Genomic DNA, 19280 nt, shown 5'->3' on the forward strand with positions numbered 1-19280 from the left:
GCTACTAATTTTTTTTAGAAAAAAATTAATATTCTTTTTCACACTTCTTTTTATATCACCAATTAATTTTTATATGATAAAGAAAATAATATTCATGTTTGAATACAATTAGAAATAGATCACACAACAACCATTCCAAATAACGATTAAATCTAGTCTTTTTTTCATATATAAGAGAATATTATTTTGTGAATTAAAAAATTGATCAAAATTAAATAGCAAGATATGAATGAAATAATTTTTTTTATATAGATTTTTTAACTGAAATAGTCTTTAAATTAGACCCTTTTCCTATAATTGATGTATTTATAATTAATATATTGTTTGTGCCCTATGGGCTATGGTTCAAGTTGAAGCCAGAGACCATAACATGGCTGGACTTTGTGGAGTGTCCAAAGGTTCAAGATAAAAAAATACAGGACCTTGAGATAGACTTGATGGAGTCGGCTATGGTTTAATTAACAAAATAATATTTAAATTAACAAAAGTTGAACTTTTAATAAAAGGCTTGAATTAAATAATAGTTAAATTCAATACCAAATTTTGTAATAATTAACAAAAGTTGAATTAACAAAATTTTGTAAAAGACTTGAATTAACAAAAGTTGGACTTTTAATAAAAGACTTGATGGAGTCCATGAAATAGAAGACTTGAATTTTTTTAATAAAATGTTGAACTTTTATTGTTTAATTAACAAAAGTTTAACGAAAGGATAGATTAAATAATAGTTAAATTCAATATAAAATTTTGTGTATATAGGAATTTTTAAAAGGGAGATAGATAAAGTAAATTCAAAATTATTTCCTATTCTAAGAATTAACTCGGGAGAATTGGATAATAAAGTCAATAATTAAAAAAAGGAAACGTCATAAAAAAAAAAGAAAAAAGAAAAGAAAGACACTTGCAGCAGTATAAATAATAGAAGTTTTATGATTTATATGCAGAAGCAAGAAGCACTTATACAATTAAGTTGTTTTATATATATGCGTTGCAGAAGTTGAAGAAGTCAGAGACCTTAATATGGGTGGACTTTGTGGAGTGTCCTAAGGTTGAAGTAGTCTATGGTTCAAGTTGGAAAAGTGGGGACCTTAAAATGGAGGACCTTGACATAGACTTGATGGAGTAGTCTATGGTTCAAGTTGGAAAAGTGGGGACCTTGATATGAATTTGGTGGAGTGGCCAGCCGGTTTCTCTGGGAGACAATTTTGTTTTCATTTCTTTTATTTTGAATAATTAAAATTTGATAGTTTAAAATTAATTATGGGTTCAAACCGCATGTAATAGAATGTTTGAATTTTATAAGACAAGACTTTTTGTTGTTTACTTAACGCGTACAGGTTTAACGAAAGGATTGATTTGAATAATAGTTAAAATTTGAAGACTAATTAAGCCAAATTTAATTATCTTTGATGTAAACTACTTAAAGTTTTAAAAAAATCATTAATATTTTCTTAAAATAAAAATTTCATTCATTTAAGCAATTCTATACGGTAAACTAAAATAAAAAATGTTTCTTGTTTTAGTATTTGGCACAAGAATAAATTATATTTCTTTATAGATTGTTTAAGTTATCATATGGATTTTTTTTTGAAAATATTATATTGAACGTGAGTATTCTCATGATTATTTAAATTTGGCACTTGCAATTATTTAAAAAGTAAAATGGAAATTAAAATTATGTTTCTCCTCTTATTTAAGTTGATAACTTGTAAAAAATATATAATATGATACTGATTTTTTTTTGAGAAAAAAAGTTAATATTCTTTTTACTTCTTTTATATAACTAATTAATTTTTATATGATAAATAAAATAATATTCAAGTTAGAATACAATTATAAATACATGACACAATTACTTTTCCAATTGATGATAATTAAATCTAGTCTTTTTTTCCTATATAAGAGAATATTATTTTGTGAACTGAAAAATTGATTAAAATTAAATAATTAGATTGGAAGGAAATAATTTTTTTTATAGATTTTTTAATAGAAATAGTCTTTAAAGTACACCCTTTTCCTATAATTGATGTATTCATCAATTAATTGAGTTAGATATTTCAATAAATTGAATATTTATTTTTCTCTTCTATCACTATTCTTAAACTATCACCATAAATGAAATTTAGACAAAAACTTTAATATATGAAAACTTGTATTCTAACAATAAATAGCTAGGACCATAATTTTATAATTTAAAAAATATGTCACACTTCTTTGTAGATCTTCTAATTTACTTTTTAAGTTAAATATGATCTACAATACATGGAGAAATTTGGACCAAGACTTATAGAAGGAAAAACTATGATCTCAATAATTATGATAGATCAAGTTAAACTTCTTTGTATCTCACTAATTAATTTTTAATAAAAAGAAAATAATATTATGATTAAAAAAACAATTAGAAATAGACAACACAACAATCATTAATGACAATGAAGATTAATTAATCTTTTTCACATATAAGAAGAATATTATTTTGTGAATTGAAAAATTGATCAAAATTAAATAGCTAGCTTGGAATGAAATAATTTTTTTTATAGATTTTTTTAACCAAAATAGTCTTTAAAGTAAACTCTTTTCCTATAATTGATTTATTCATCAATAATATTTTTTTTCCTTGCTTGACTTAACTCGCAATATTTGTTGTCAATGACAGGGAACTTGATATGAAGGTAATGCAGTGACCTATGGTTCAAGTTGAAGAAGTCAGACCTTAACATCATGGCTGGACTTTGTGGAGTGTCCAAAGGTTCAAGATGAAAAAATGGAAAATCTTGAGATTGACTTGATGGTGTAAGCTATGATTTAGAAGACAATTTTCTTTTACATTATTTTTAGTTTGAATATTGAAAATTTGATAATTTAATATTAAATTTGAAGAAATAAAAGACTTGATTTTTTTCTTAAAAAAATGTTATTAATTTTGATAATTTAATATTAAATTTGTTATTAATTTTGATTTTTCATGAATTTAGTGTATATAGGAATTTTAAAAAGGGAGATAGATACAGTAAATACAAAAAATTTCGTATTCTAAGAATTAATTCGGGAGAATTGGATAATTAAATCGATAATTTAAAGAGGCCAGTGTAAAAAAAAGAATGGAAGAATATTTTAGTATTTGGCACAATAATAAAAAAGGTAAAAAATAATGAAAGTGGAGAAAAAAACAGGCAGGGCAGCAGTATAAATAATAGAAGTTTGATGATTTATATGCAGAACCAACAACTACACTTGTTTTCTATATATTCTTGTGTGATCATGAATTCCTCCTCCATTATTTATATTCTTGTCTTTGTCCAGCTTTGGTTGTTGAGCTTACCATGCAGAGAGAGTGTGTGCATCCCAAGTGAGCGTGAGACACTTTTGAAGATTAAGAATAATCTCATAGATCCTTCAAATAGGCTTTGGTCTTGGAATCATAATAATACCAACTGTTGCCACTGGTATGGAGTCCTCTGCCACAACGTCACTTCCCATCTTCTTCAGCTTCACCTCAACACTACAGTTCCTGCTTTCGAGTATGATGATGGCTACGAGTATGACTACTATGATGAAGTCTTCCGTGGATTGAATGAGGAAGCTTATAGGAGAAGGAGCTTTGGTGGAGAGATAAGTCCTTGTTTGGCTGATTTAAAGCATTTGAATTACTTGGACTTGAGCGGCAATGAATTCCTTGGAGAAGGTATGTCAATTCCTTCTTTCCTTGGGACAATGACTTCCTTGACTCATCTCAACCTCTCTCATACTGGATTCAGGGGGAAGATTCCTCCTCAGATTGGGAATCTCTCAAATTTGGTGTATCTTGACCTGAGTTATGTTGTTGCCAACGGAACAGTACCCTCTCAGATCGGGAATCTCTCTAAGCTTCGATATCTTGACTTGAGCGACAATGATTTTGAAGGTATGGCAATTCCTTCTTTCCTTTGTGCAATGACCTCCTTGACTCACCTCGACCTCTCTTATTCTCGATTCATGGGGAAGATTCCATCTCAGATTGGGAATCTCTCCAATTTGCTCTATCTTGGCCTTGGAGGTAATTATCATGCTGAAAATGTAGAATGGGTATCAAGTATGTGGAAGCTTGAATATCTTGATTTGAGTAGTGCAAACCTATCCAAAGCATTTCATTGGCTACACACTCTCCAATCTCTTCCTTCTTTGACCCACCTATATTTGTCAGGATGCAAACTCCCTCACTATAATGAACCATCCTTGCTCAACTTCTCATCTTTGCAAACTCTTGATCTTTCCGATACTAGTTATTCCCCTGCCATTTCTTTTGTCCCCAAGTGGATATTCAAATTGAAGAAACTTGTTTCTCTTCAATTATCAGATAATTATGAAATCCAAGGTCCGATTCCTTGTGGTATTCGAAACCTCACACATCTTCAAAATCTTGACTTGTCTTTCAATTCATTTTCATCTTCTATACCTAATTGCTTATACGGTCTTCATCGTCTCAAGTTCCTCAACCTAAGGTACAACAACTTGCATGGGACTATTTCTGATGCCCTGGGAAATTTGACTTCTCTTGTTGAACTTGATTTATCAGTTAATCAACTTGAAGGAACCATTCCAACTTCTTTTGGAAATTTGACTTCTCTTGTTGAACTTGATTTATCACTTAATCAACTTGAAGGAACCATTCCAATTTCTTTGGGAAATTTGACTTCTCTTGTTGAACTTGATTTATCAGCTAATCAACTTGAAGGAAACATTCCAACTTCTTTGGGTAATCTCTGCAACTTAAGGGTGATAGATTTATCATATCTCAAACTCAACCAACAGGTTAATGAACTTTTAGAAATTCTTGCTCCTTGTATTTCCCATGGACTCACAAGACTTGCAGTTCAGAGTTCACGACTTTCAGGCAATCTGACAGATCATATTGGGGCATTTAAAAATATTGAGCAGCTACGGTTTTACAACAACTCAATTGGTGGTGCTCTTCCTAGATCATTTGGAAAACTTTCATCATTAAGATATCTCGATCTCTCTATCAATAAATTCAGTGGAAATCCATTTGAAAGTCTTCGATCACTCTCTAAATTGTTATCTCTTCATATTGACGGCAATCTTTTTCACGGAGTTGTCAAGGAAGATGATCTTGCAAATCTTACAAGCTTGACGGGGTTTGTCGCATCGGGGAACAATTTCACTTTAAAAGTGGGTCCCAATTGGATTCCTAATTTTCAACTTACCTATTTGGAAGTGACATCATGGCAATTAGGTCCCAGCTTTCCATTGTGGATTCAGTCACAAAACAAACTTAAATATGTTGGACTATCTAACACGGGGATTTTCGATTCTATTCCCACACAGATGTGGGAAGCACTTTCTCAGGTTTTGTATTTAAACCTCTCTCGTAATCACATCCATGGTGAGATTGGGACTACATTAAAGAATCCAATATCTATCCGAACTATTGATCTAAGCTCAAATCACTTGTGTGGTAAATTACCCTATCTTTCAAGTGATGTGCATCAGTTAGATCTTTCAAGCAATTCATTCTCTGAATCCATGAATGACTTTTTATGTAACGATCAGGACAAGCCAATACTATTAGAATTTCTGAATCTTGCATCAAATAATTTGTCAGGAGAGATACCTGATTGCTGGATGAATTGGACATTTCTTGCGGATGTAAATTTACAAAGCAACCATTTTGTTGGGAACTTACCCCAATCCATGGGTTCCTTGGCAGACCTGCAGTCTTTACAAATTCGTAACAACACACTCTCAGGAATATTTCCAACCAGTTTGAAGAAGAATAACCAATTGATATCCTTGGACCTTGGGGAAAATAATCTTTCAGGAACTATTCCAACATGGGTTGGAGAAAACCTCTTAAATGTGAAAATCCTCCGCCTTCGATCAAACAGATTTGGCGGCCACATTCCAAATGAAATATGTCAGATGAGTCTTCTTCAGGTTTTAGACCTTGCACAAAACAATCTGTCTGGCAATATACCGAGCTGTTTCAGTAACTTGAGTGCCATGACACTAAAGAACCAAAGTACAGATCCTCGTATCTATTCTCAAGGAAAATATATTGTGTCTTACTCTGCCACGGAAAGTATAGTTAGTGTGCTACTATGGCTGAAAGGAAGAGGAGATGAGTACAGAAACATTCTGGGTTTGGTAACAAGCATTGATCTGTCAAGTAACAAGTTATTTGGGGAAATACCAAGAGAAATCACATATCTAAATGGATTGAATTTTTTAAACATGTCCCACAACCAATTGATTGGTCATATTCCACAAGGTATAGGTAATATGAGATCATTACAGTCCATTGATTTTTCGAGGAATCAACTTTTTGGTGAAATCCCTCCAAGCATTGCAAATTTGAGCTTTCTGAGCATGCTAGACTTGTCTTACAATCATTTGAAGGGAAATATTCCAACAGGAACTCAATTGCAAACCTTTGATGCCTCCAGCTTTATCGGCAACAATCTATGTGGTCCACCACTGCCCATAAACTGCAGCTCCAATGGGAAAACCCATAGTTATGAAGGAAGTGATGGGCATGGAGTGAATTGGTTTTTTGTCAGTATGACAGTTGGATTTATTGTGGGATTCTGGATAGTGATTGCTCCTTTGCTGATTTGTAGATCATGGCGGTATGCCTATTTTCATTTCCTTGATCATGTGTGGTTCAAACTTCAATCTTTTTTCTCATGTAGTATCACTGTTTAGTGTTGCTTAGAATACTCCGATGTTTTATCATTGTATTGGCAGGTTGATCAATTTGTAGTCATTGCTATCTTCTTTTTTTCAAATTTAAGAGCCTTATTTAAATTCTGTTTTTGGATGTAAAGAGGGAGAGTAGCTGAACGTAACGAGGGGAAGGATAGGAGGTGTGGGGAAATGGAACTAAGGATAACCAAGTAATTTCAAATGCTTTGGTAGTCTCAATAGCATTTTTGATAGTGACAATAGTAGCCCATATATATATAAATGATTATATGTGTGATAAAACAAAATCCAGGATAGATAAAACAACCCATACCAACTATACAAATTACAAGTTAATTATTATTTTTACATATTTTGATGCACAATAAATAGCGCCAACACAACAATGTTATATTTACTAATATATTTTTTAATATTAACTATTTTAATACAATTAATACTGTTATTTGAACAACATAGACATTATCTTCATTTTTTTTTCCTTCACCGTCTTCACCCATCTCCCTTTGTTACTAAAAAATGTAACAATTACAGTAAAAGTTAATTTCTTATGAAACATGCTTCATTTAGCTTATTTTAAAAATTAATGTGATAACATTTTTAATAGATGAAAATAAAGAAGAGTAATTATTTTAAAAAGAATTATATAAACATACACTTATTAGTATTGGATATGATGACTTTACACTCCATATAAAACAAATTCAATAAATAATACCTGAATCTTTTGTTCATAAATTTAGGGACACGAAAGGTGCATAGATTTTTCTAGTAGTGTCACAGTCCTACTATTGTACGTGTCCCACTTTTTCTCTTTTTCAGAATGATAGATACAACCACGCATATTGTTTCTGGTTCTATACTCCTTTCAGGACAGATTCCTCCATGAACAGTGGTATTTGGCTAAAGAGTGTTGTGTAGGTACGTATAAAAAAAACAATTCGACACGCAAATTTCCAAACAGAGCACTAAAATGGCAAATATTACATACCTGGATATAACTAAATTTGGGTTTATACAACTGACTAATAAGATTTTAAAAAACAGTTTGCCATTGCAATTTCTACTTGATCATGATTTACTAAACATTTTCTTTGAGGAGTCTTTGTAATTGCAACATGACAATAATTAATTATGACTGTATCAATTATATTTGTCCATAGTATTTTCCAATACAAAAATCACGAGAAAACTATAACAACAACTGTGGTGGGTGAATGCATGCAAGTGATGCAACACAAACCTTGGGGTGGGGTCGATCCAATTCAGATGTCTATGACTAGGAGGGATGGTCTAGCTATAGGCCCAAAATGTTTGAACTTTGAATCAACATTTGGGCATATATATGTGTACTCTGCCAATACAAAACAATTATTTTATATTTTTATCATTTAATATTCAGTCTCTCTTTTACACTATTAATACATAGACCTTGAGTGAGTTTATCAGATGTGCATCAAGCATTTTTTTTTCTGTGGCTGTGCAAGATCTTTTACAGTTGCTGATGTGTGTAATTATAACCACCGCCATGATTGGTATGAGCCTCTGTCTAATCTTAAAGTAAAGCTTTTCTGCCTTTGATGAGTGTTAAATTGACTCAATATAATTGTTGTAGTTATAAACAATTGTACTTCATTATAAAGAGTTTTTATCTGCAATTTAAGTAACACGTTTAATCATAAAGTAATAGTATATACGTACTCCGAACAATGGTGGAAACAAAACTAACAATGATCGACATGGTAGTTATCGGACTAATTTAATAGTATGAATAACACAACAATTGATTCAGGGGGAAATAAAATAAAGTGAAAAAACTTGTGTAAAAGACAGATACACTTTGATAAAGGGGATCTAAATTGTTTTACAAAACATGAAACCATATTCGACTTAGCTGGAATTATGGTTAGAGTAACATGCAAGTAACTTTGTTACTTTGATTTTGATGTTACTCCACACAGGAAAAATGATATATATAGTAACATAACAAGCATAATTAATTAGTTTGCTTTATTTTACACAAAGAATCAAATTTTAATTTTCTTTATGATATCAAGAGTCTAATCCATTTGATTCAACAGACTATACGTGAGCTGTTAGAATCAAGAATTTAAAATTAATTTTATTCATTGAAAAATCATTGAACCCTAATCAATAAGGTTTAATCGTTAGTGGAAGCAGAGAATGGAGAATGGAGACACATGAGATGATGCAAGGAACAAAAGTTTATGCAAGTGCTATCAACCGACATGTTAGATGATGCAAGGAACAAAAGTTTACGTCAAAATACTAAAATTATATATAGCGCCGTTATTTAACAACGATTTGACAATCGACGATTCCTAAGGATATATTGAAACCTGCGGCAAACAACTGAGGCAAACCACGTGAAATTAAGGAATATAATTCTCGAAGAATTAAGGAATTTTTGCTATGTAGCAGTAGTAATTAACTAGTTTTTTTATGTATAAAAGTAGTAATTAACTAGTAGTTAAGAAGTTGTTTTGTGAGAGTTTTTGTATTAATATAAAATAAAATTGTATTAGAAAAATTAAATAAATAATGCTGTACATTCATACTGCATGGTCAATAATTTCTATCTTTTTGTTCATGTAGTATCACTTTTTAGTGTTGCTTAGAATAAACCGATGTTTTATCATTGTATTGGCAGATTGATCAATTTGTAGTCATTGCTATCTTCTTTTTTTTCTTCAAATTTGAGAGCCTTATTTAAATTCTGTTTTTAGATGTAAAGATTTGCATATTTAGTATAGTTTTGTTCTTAAGATCAACTAGTTGTAATTCTCTGATTAGCTAGATCACGTAGATTAAAATTCAAATAGTTGGTAAGTACTTTTAGTTTTGAAACCACATGTTGGGAATCTCTGCAATTTAGTGTGCACTGGATAATACTATTCTCTAATCCAAATCACATATTCGCTTGAATTTATTTACTTGAGATAATGAATGCATTCTTGCATGCCCACTTTAAAATCAACCTTACCTTTAATAAGCATTATTCTTTCACATGTACCCGTTTTGCAACTATGTACAACTTAAAAGGCAAAGAGACAATGCTTGGCTTCATCAAGACCAGTGGCAAGGAACAGGAGCACGATAGCAAAAAAGCATAAGCATGATCTTGTCTGCTATTGGTATTTAAGACCTATAAAACATTGAAAACATTACATCGTGAACATTTCACGTGAATCATTGAAAACTACAATCTATTGTATCCTGAATGAAAGACCATTTGCAGAATTACCCTCCTCTTAAATGCCAAGTTGCCAAATTATTGTTGAAATTTATGGTGTGTGGACTCCAACTATGTATGGCCAGGTATGGAGGCTTCAAAAGTAGGACTTGATCAGTTGCTCAAATTTGAGAGACAATGTGTTCTGCCACAAGACAACGCAAAATCTTTCCGGTGGCAGTCTTGTGCAAAGAATCAGTAATGAAGACCTTTTCAGGGACTTTGAAAGATGCAAGATTCTTCTTGCAATATCTTAGCACCTCTGCATCATCAATGTTTGATCCTTCTCTTGGGATGACAGCACAATATATCTATTAAAAGGTAAAAATAAATATGATCAATATATACAAATTTCAAAGAACTAATAGACACATCATTTGAGCAAATTGCAATCCACAAATTTCTGAATTTTTTTCATTTATTCCTCTCCTAGTACAAACAAGAAAAAAGGTCATATACTAATCTTTTGAGAATTTTGAATTAATTATGAAGATTACGAAATATTGAACACCTTAAGGAAATTTTGGTAATATTGATGAAAAACAGTGAAGGCTATAACAATTTATTTCACAAGCATCTAGGGTCACTGATAACTCTGGAATTCGAGGTCTAGAATCCTCCTTACAGAATTAAGAAGAGAAGATAAGAAGGGTAAGGAAATGCTTGAATATTCTCATTGCCTCGTAATTATTATTACATGGTATTATATAGATGGTTTCCTAACAGAATAGTGCTGAGCTGGCTAAGTAGGAATCATTCTAGAATATAGAATAACAGAATTGGTTATGTATTTCTCTTAACAATTTCCTATTAAGTATGAGGCTGAGTGTGTGAGGCTATTATGTAATTCTTTCTAAACGTAGTCCTTTAAGTAGCTGGGTTTAGTAATCCTTCTTTTGGGCCTTTCTTCTCCCTGCACCCCCTCATTCTTCTTTTGAGCTGAACTCTGATCTTCTTCTTCCTCGGTACCTTCTTCTTCATACCCTGTACCTGTATCATCCCTCGGCCCATGTAGAGTCACCTTGTCCTCAAGGTGATAGTCCTGGCAAAGCTGGTCCCAATCTTCCCACGACGTCTCCTCCGGTGGGAGACCCTGCCACTGCACCAAAACCTGCCAAGGACTATGAGGATCAGAGGTTGCACGACGAGACCCCAGAATGGCAAGAGGGGATATGAGTGGTTGATTCTCGTGAAAATTGGGTGGCAAAGGAATTGAGGAATTGGAGTCTGTCTCGCCCCGAAAAGGTTTGAGGTTCGAGCAATGAAACACCAGGTGGATGCAAACGCCTGCCGGAAAATCCACGCGATAAGCTACGGGCCCGAGCTTAGCTGTGACCTGAAATGGGCCATAATAACAACGAGCTAACTTCACATTGGTTGAGTGATCCCCTTTGGCAGAGGACTGCCTGTAAGGACGAAGACGAACCAGAACCCAGTCCCCAGGAACAAATTGGACATCCCTACGATGCTTGTCCGCGTAAAGCTTCATCTTGTTCTGAGCCTTCAAGAGCTTCTTATGAATTTATTGGAATGTCTTGTCTCTTTCAGTTAAGAGGTCATCTACAGCATCGACCTTCGAAGAACCCACGAGATACTCTGGAAAATTGAATGGCCGGCGACCAAAGGTGATTTCATAAGGGGTAGTGCCCGTGTTTGACATCCATGAGGTATTATGGGACCACTCTACCCATGGAAGTAGTCTTCCCCAACTCGTAGGACGTCTGTGGACAAACGCGCGCAGGTATTGCTCCACGACCCTGTTCAAGACTTCGGTTTGGCCATCACTTTGGGGGTGATAGGCTGAACTCATGCGGAGCTGAGTTCCACTAGCCTTGAATAGTTCCTGCCATAGTTGACTGACGAAGAGGGGATCCCGATCCGAGACTAGGCTTCTGGGCATTCCATGGATTTTCACCACTATTTCCAAGAACAATTTCGCCACCGTGAGGGCTGAGTGGCTCGGAGGCAGCATTCCTAAATGAATACCTTTAGAAAAGCGATCCACTGTAACAAGGATCACAGTGTTGCCACGGTATGCAGGTAAGCCCGTAATGAAGTCTAAAGATAGGTCACACCAGGGTTGACTGGGCACTGGGAGAGGGCAGAGAAGTCCTGCGAGCTTCTTGGTCTCGTACTTCGTGACTTGGCAGTCAACACAGCGAGCAATGAAGCGAGAGACGTCATCGCGAAGACCAGGCCAATAAAAATTTGTCATGAGCCGAGCTACAGTCTTTGCGACGCCGGCGTGGCCACCGGTAGGGGTGGCATGGTATTCTGTCAGCAGGGTGGTGATGATGGGTATTCCCGGAGGCAACCATATACGGCCCTTATACAACAGCAACTTGTCGGCAATGGAGAACTCAGGGTTGTTCTCGGGATGAGTCTGAACATCAAGCATCTTTTGCTGAAATGTCGAATTCGTGCGCAATTGAGCATGGAGCTCGTCTAAAAAAGTGAGACAAGGGACGGAGAGGATGAGAAAGGCCTGAGGAGCACCTTTCGGTAATCGGGATAAGGCATCTGCCGCCTGATTATGAGTCCCTGAGCGATATTGGATATGATAATCATATCCCATTAAGCGCGCTAAATAGGTATGTTGTTCTGGAGTTTGAACAACCTGGGTCATGAGTTCTTTCAGGCTTCGGTGATCTGTTAAGATGGTAAAGCTATGCCCGAGAAGGTATTGCCGCCACTTCTTAACGGCGGTGGTAATGGCGAACAGTTCTCAGACATAGGTGGAGGCCCGGAGCATTTTCTGATTGAAGGGTTTGCTAAAGAATGCAATTGGGTGGCCCTGTTGTGACAAAACAGCCCCCATGCCAATTGCGGATGCATCAGTCTCAACTGTGAAGGGTAACCAGAAGTCAGGGAGGGCGAGAACCGGTGCGGACGTCAAAGCTGTCTTCAAGGTCTCAAAGGCGGTCTGCGCGGCGGAGGTCCAGTGAAGTGGTTCAACGGTGGTAGCCTTAACCAGTGGGGTAGCGATGGTGGCGTACCCGCGAATGAACCGATGATAAAATCCGGCGAGGCCCAAGAAACTGCGGAGAGCTCGAACTGAACGTGGAGTGGGCCACTGTGTAATGGCGTTAAGCTTCGAAGCAACAGGTTGAACGCCGCGGTGAGAGACTAGGTGACCCAAATATTCCACCTGAGGTTGGGCGAAAAGACACTTGGAGAGCTTCAAAACGAAATGATTCTCATATAGCACCTGGAAGGTAGTTTGAAGGTGACGCAGGTGATCGCTGATGGAGACACTGTAGATGAGGATATCGTCAAAGAAGACGATGATAAAGCGTCGAAGGTATGGCCGGAAGAGAGTGTTCATTGTCGCCTGAAACGAAGAGGGCGCGTTACACAGGACGAAAGGCATAACTTTGAACTCAAAGTGCCCATGGTGGGTTCTGAAAGCTGTCTTGGGAATGTCCTCCAGTTGCATGCGTATCTGGTGATACCCTTGCAGCAAGTCCAGTTTGGAGAAGTAACTCGCACCTCCGAGCTCATCCAAGAGCTCATCAATGGTGGGAATGGGGAAACGATCCTTGATCGTTAATGCATTCAATGCTCTGTAGTCCACGCAGAACCTCCAGGTGTTGTCGGACTTCTTCACCAACAGCACCGGTGAAGAGAAAGGACTCTTGCTGGGCTGAATGATGCCTCGTTGGAGCATTGCCTCAACCTGGGTTTCTATTTCGCGCTTTTGGTAATAAGGATACTTGTATGGGAGAACATTGACTGGGGTGGCATCTGGACGCAAGTGGATCTGATGATCAGTCTCTCTTTCCGGCGACAGCGTTGTCGGGTCCTGAAAAAGAATGGAAAATTGATGAAGAAGTTGCTGGACCTGTGGGTCAACGGGAACGGTCAACGGGGGCTCTGAATCCTCAGGAAGCACCGTAATGTGGAAGCAAATGCTATTGGGTTGATCTCGGCAGACACGGCGGAATTGAGGGGAGGAGAGTAATTCGTGTTGAGTAGCAGAATCACCTTGGAGCTCGACTAACCTGTTATCATGGAAAAATTGCATACTGAGCTTAGTATAATCAGTTAGAACAGGGCCTAGGGATTGTAACCATTGCACGCCCAGAATAACGTTAGCGCCAGCGATTGGGAGGACATAAAGATTGACGGTGAACGAATGATGTTGAATGTCGATTGTGGTGGAGTCACAAGTGGTATGGCACTGCAAATGTTGGTCGTTGCCAACGAGGACCTTCAATGGAGTGGTGGGCCTCTGGGGTAGCCCCAATTGGGCCACAAGCTGTTCCTGAATGAAATTGTGGGTACTCCCACTATTAATCAAGACCAGGACAGGGATGCCGGAAATGTGACCGACGAGCCTCAGGGTCTCAGGGGAAAGGTGGCCTGCAAGGGAGTTGCGGCTAATGTGGGCTGGGGTCTCGGGTATCTCAATTGGGCCGGGAGTCGGGTCTATTGGAGCGGGTGGATCTATATTAGAACCCACATGCTCGAGAGGGTCATCCTCATCTGCTATCAACAGGTGAACCCTAGGGGCGCACCGATGCCCCTTATGGAACTTCTCGTCGCAAGAGAAGCAGAGGCCGCGCTCGCGGCGGGAGGCTAGCTCCTCCGGGGTCAGACGGCGGACCGTGGGTGGCGGTGACGGTGATGGACGCGGAGGCAAAGGCAAGAGTGGAGGAAGGGGCGAGGCGCGGGGAGAGGCAAAGGTCGTGAGAGGTGGAGGCTGCGGTGGAGCTACTGGCAACTGGGACTATGCCCGAGGTCGTGGGTTTTGGCGGAAATCAAAACGGAAGTCGCATAGCTTCTCCTCATGGAGACGGGCTAGCCCGGCCGCCTGAGCGACGATGAGGGGTTGATTCACCATCACCTCGCGGCGAATCTCCGGCGCGAGTCCAGATACGAAACAGCTAAGCAGGAATGGAGCTGGGAGTCCGACCACCCTGTTGGCCAATTCCTCAAATTCAGATAAGTACTCCGTGACTGTTGTCCTCTGTGTAAGCTTGAACAAGGACCCTGAGGGGTCCTCATATTGGGATGGGGCAAAACGATTTTGCAGAGCCTGCAGAAAGACGGGCCAGAAGGTGAATTGTCCGTTGCTTGACATCCATTGAAACCAAGCAAGGGCTCTTCCCTCCATATAAAATGCTGCTATAGTGATGCGATTGTGATCCGGGGTACCGTGGTACTCGAAGAACTGGGTGATTTTAAAAATCCACCCAAGAGGATCAGTACCATCAAATCTGGGTACATCTAACTTCATTCGGTGTGAATGTGCAGGTATCGGACTACGAGGTGGAAAGGAAGGAGAAGCAGAGGGTGTAACATGTTGCAGAAGGTCCTCAATGCGTGAAGTAAGCCGGGCTAAGGCAGCCTCGATACGATCGTTGCTGGGCTCGGCCATGGAAGCGGAAGGAGCAATGAAAGCACCAGTGATAACTCTGGAATTCGAGGTCCAGAATCCTCCTTACAGAATTAAGAAGAGAAGATAAGAAGGGTAAGGAAATGCTTGAATATTCTCATTGCCTCGTAATTATTATTACATGGTATTATATAGATGGTTTCCTAACAGAATAGTGCTGAGCTGGCTAAGTAGGAATCATTCTAGAATATAGAATAACAGAATTGGTTATGTATTTCTCTTAACAATTTCCTATTAAGTATGAGGCTGAGTGTGTGAGGCTGTTATGTAATTCTTTCTAAACGTAGTCCTTTAAGTAGCTGGGTTTAGTAATCCTTCTTTTGGGCCTTTCTTCTCCCTGCACCCCCTCATTCTTCTTTTGAGCTGAACTCTGATCTTCTTCTTCCTCGGTACCTTCTTCTTCATACCCTGTACCTGTATCAGTCACTAAGTGCGTGAGAAAGCAAGCAATTCAAGCTGTTGCTAGGTAACAAGTTGCAATTGTTTTTTGTTGGGGAGAATGACATCAAAAGGTTATGAAGTTGCTGACCGTTTCAGAAGTTAATTAGTCATGCGTAGCCAATATTACACGAAACGCTTTTCAGATTTGGTTAATACAAAGTTAGGAAAGTAGTTTTTTGTCACATGGGAATCCAAAGCTAGTTCCATTTGCCAAAAGAGGTTCAAATAAAAATCGTCTGTTCTCAAATAGAAGAGTTTTCTTGTATACCACAAAATGTTGGTACATGATTAGAGTGTGATCTTTGAGGGCAGAAAGTGATAAAAGTTAAATGCCACATAAATCCTCGGTTTGGTTTGACTTTCATGTACATGTTACTAAGAAATAAATAATAAATGTTTTATATCAAAATATATAAGAGATATATAATACAAAATAGTTTGTAGTAATAGTACTTTAAATTGTATTTTGAAAGACTTCTCTATATAAACAGCATTATATAAGGTTCACTTCCATTATTTTTGGAAATGTCTATTTTTTTCACCTAAAGGAGGAAAACATCATGGAGGGAATGTTCTGTAAAAACAATTTGTTCTTCATATCCTTATTTTGAAACAAATCTTTTAAAATTTGAAGTGGTGGTAAAAAAAATTTCAATTTGATTTTTCCTTGCATATACCACATTTGTGTTAAGCAAAATTTAGATTCCCATATAGCATCTCCAATATGCCAAGTACCTATAAACAAATGTAGAATGATTTAGATTTATTTCTTAATTATTGTTAAAATATAATTGAAAAGCATAAAATTATTTGTAAATTTAATATCCTGAATTGAAAAACATAAAAACACACCTACACAACCACACCTACTATTTTTTTTTCAAAACTATCCCCACCTCAATTTAGTGAAAAATTATAAAGATTTTGTGCATTTAAATATAGGTTCCATTTTTTTAATGGACACTTTAGGGTGTCAAGACCTTTCCTAATCCACTCCCCAACCTATTTTTTGTTCAAAGACCATTATTTTTTGAGTATTTTTCAATGTTTACGTGTGTATTCTGGTCACGTAAACTTTTTCTTCCTATTCTTTAGGCTTGTCAAATAGATAGATTAAATAATTTTTTTTATTTAGATTACAGTGGATGGATTATTAAAAGCAATCCGTTAATCATTTATGATCTATTAAAAAGTCGGATAGTAATTATTTTGTTTATCTTTTAATTAGAATACCATTCTGTTAAACAATCAGTTAATCAATTTAGCATCTATAGAGAATACTATATATTTCTGTCAACAGTTAATAAGAAAAAATGATGCAGGTTTATCTTTTATCCTTTCCATAAGATTAATTTATCTTTTAGAATAATCTATCGTTTAGTTTATTTATTTTTAGATTAATTTATCTTTTAGTTTACTTTTTATTCGTGAATACACATATTCAAATAAATAAATAATAAACTATTCAACCTATTCTTTAAAAAGATATTATAAAAGATAAAAAATAAACTAAGAGATTAATCATCGATTATATATCCGTTGAATGAAATTCATCCAATTCATCTTATTTATAAGCCTTTCCCTTTACTTGGTCATCCTCATAACTCACAAGCCACGATGGTATTCATCTTTCCCTTCCTTTAATTATGCGATTCGTTACAATGCAAAGTATTTCTAGCTTTTCATTTTCTGATACTGCTATATATTGAAAACGGGATATTGGAAACGATTTTTGTTTTGGTTTTTCACCCATGATATTACATTATTAATGCTGTGCATGATTCATATTTTAAGGACAACACAAAATGATAGAATAAACATAAAAGTCATTTCTTGTTGGGTTACAAATGGGTTGGGGTTGTATATGTGTGTTTCTCTCATATCCTTCAGAATTCTTGTAGTTATTCCTAACAACAATTAAATTTTATTCTTCTTTTTAGACAACTATCTCTACTTTTTTGGAACAAAAAATTGCATGCAAAGTTATTGATATCAGTATTATCTAAAATAAAAAAATTGAAGCATTTGTACGTCTAACGTTTTTGTGGACAGGCACCAGGAAAAGGAAAAGAAACATAGGGGGAATTGGTGGTGAGGAGACAGAGGCAAATTATAAGAAATGCAAAAGATGATAGGGACAAGATCAGTGAGTTACCTATTCACGTTTTCCTCAGAATAATATTGGAATTTATGAACACAAAAGATGTTGTTCGGCTTTGTGCTTTGTCTAAAAGTTGGAAGGATTTTTGGAAACGTTTAACTACTCTCTCAGTTTTGATTCTTGGGAGTCAAGTATTTTCAATTGCCACAAGTTTGTGTTCGAGGTTTTGTCTGGTCGAGATGGTTGATTCCATTCCTCTACTTAATCTTGAGATCATTCTCCGCACCGACCTCGAACAACTAGATGATATATATCCTGAAATATGGCGTGTCTCACAACATCCAGCAATTGAAAATCTTTCTTTTTGTGAACCATAGATTCCATTTGGTGTTTCCCTCTTCTATTTTTTCTGTCCAACTATGACATCTCTTCGCTTTTCCCCTTCCTGAAAATATGCTGTGTTAAAGTCCTTTGGATTAATAATTCTAACCCGGATCTTGCTTACCCTATTGATGGTTACAAAATTGTGTTTTCAACTCCGAGTCTTGGTTTTCTCACTATCAACAATGTTCATCATGGTCACCAACTTCCCTCCACGTGTAATCTTTCATCTCTTGAAGTAGATATTAATGTCAGTGTTTCGCCATGTTCTCCATTCTTTAAAAGTTTGTTGCAAGTGCTTGCTAATGTTAACAAATTGACACTTTCTTGGAGGACCCTAGGATGATGCTATTTTTAATTTTTACTTTGTATGTTTTGTCTTTTTCGGTATGTGTTTGAAAGTATTTTTTTTCTCTACGATTTTAAACTTATTATCTATTCTAATAAAGTGCTGAAAGTTATATTCCTATTTCTTGCTTAAATAATTTAGTAAATATTTCTTTTATTTCCCTTTCTTTCTGATGCTCTCTTGAAAGAAACTATAGGATGTTATATATATTGTGGGGAGTGAAAAACACAAACTTTTCTTATATATTCTTTTGAACGTTTACTTAAAATTCTTAAGGTGAAGATTTTTTTTAAATTGTTTAGTTTTTTATTTCATTTTATTATTAACTTATTCCTTTTTTTTTTCGGTCCAAGATTAACGTATTCCCTTATGCTCTCTTACATTAGATTATAGATTGTTACACTGTGAGTGCTCTGTTTGCTCTGTTTGTTATATATGTTGTTTTTAATTGACTTTTACGTAAGATTAAAGTTTTTAATTATAAGAAACTATTAGAGTGAAGCAGGGGAACAAAAATCTTGCATTGATATTAAGAAATACATTCTTTGGTGATGCAGAAACAATGTTGTGCCATTTGCAGAGCATTATTTGAGAAAATAGTATCAAATAACGACATAATCAATTGGTGTCGTTTGTGTGTGTAAAATAGAAAAGC

The 19280-nt window shown here is 35.9% G+C and overlaps 1 protein-coding gene across 1 annotated transcript; it reads left to right on the forward strand.

The window, feature by feature from the left end:
• The first annotated feature begins 3261 nt into the window (after positions 1 to 3261).
• Positions 3262 to 6897, forward strand: LOC121172662 (receptor-like protein EIX1). The gene is made up of 2 exons (XM_041010407.1): positions 3262 to 6626; positions 6825 to 6897. Exons 1-2 carry the CDS (start codon positions 3262 to 3264, stop codon positions 6895 to 6897), a joined length of 3438 nt encoding a protein of 1145 aa, XP_040866341.1.
• Positions 6898 to 19280: the final 12383 nt, after the last annotated feature.

The sequence above is a fragment of the Glycine max genome, chromosome 16 (genome assembly GCF_000004515.6).
Source record: "Glycine max cultivar Williams 82 chromosome 16, Glycine_max_v4.0, whole genome shotgun sequence".
Taxonomy (NCBI): Eukaryota; Viridiplantae; Streptophyta; class Magnoliopsida; order Fabales; family Fabaceae; genus Glycine; species Glycine max.

Coding starts and splice junctions, on each gene's coding strand:
- LOC121172662 (XM_041010407.1), top strand. CDS start 3,262: ATGAATTCCTCCTCCATTATTTATATTCTTGTCTTTGTCCAGCTTTGG. Junction 6,627..6,824: donor CTGATTTGTAGATCATGGCG/GTATGCCTATTT, acceptor TTGGATGTAAAG/AGGGAGAGTAGCTGAACGTA.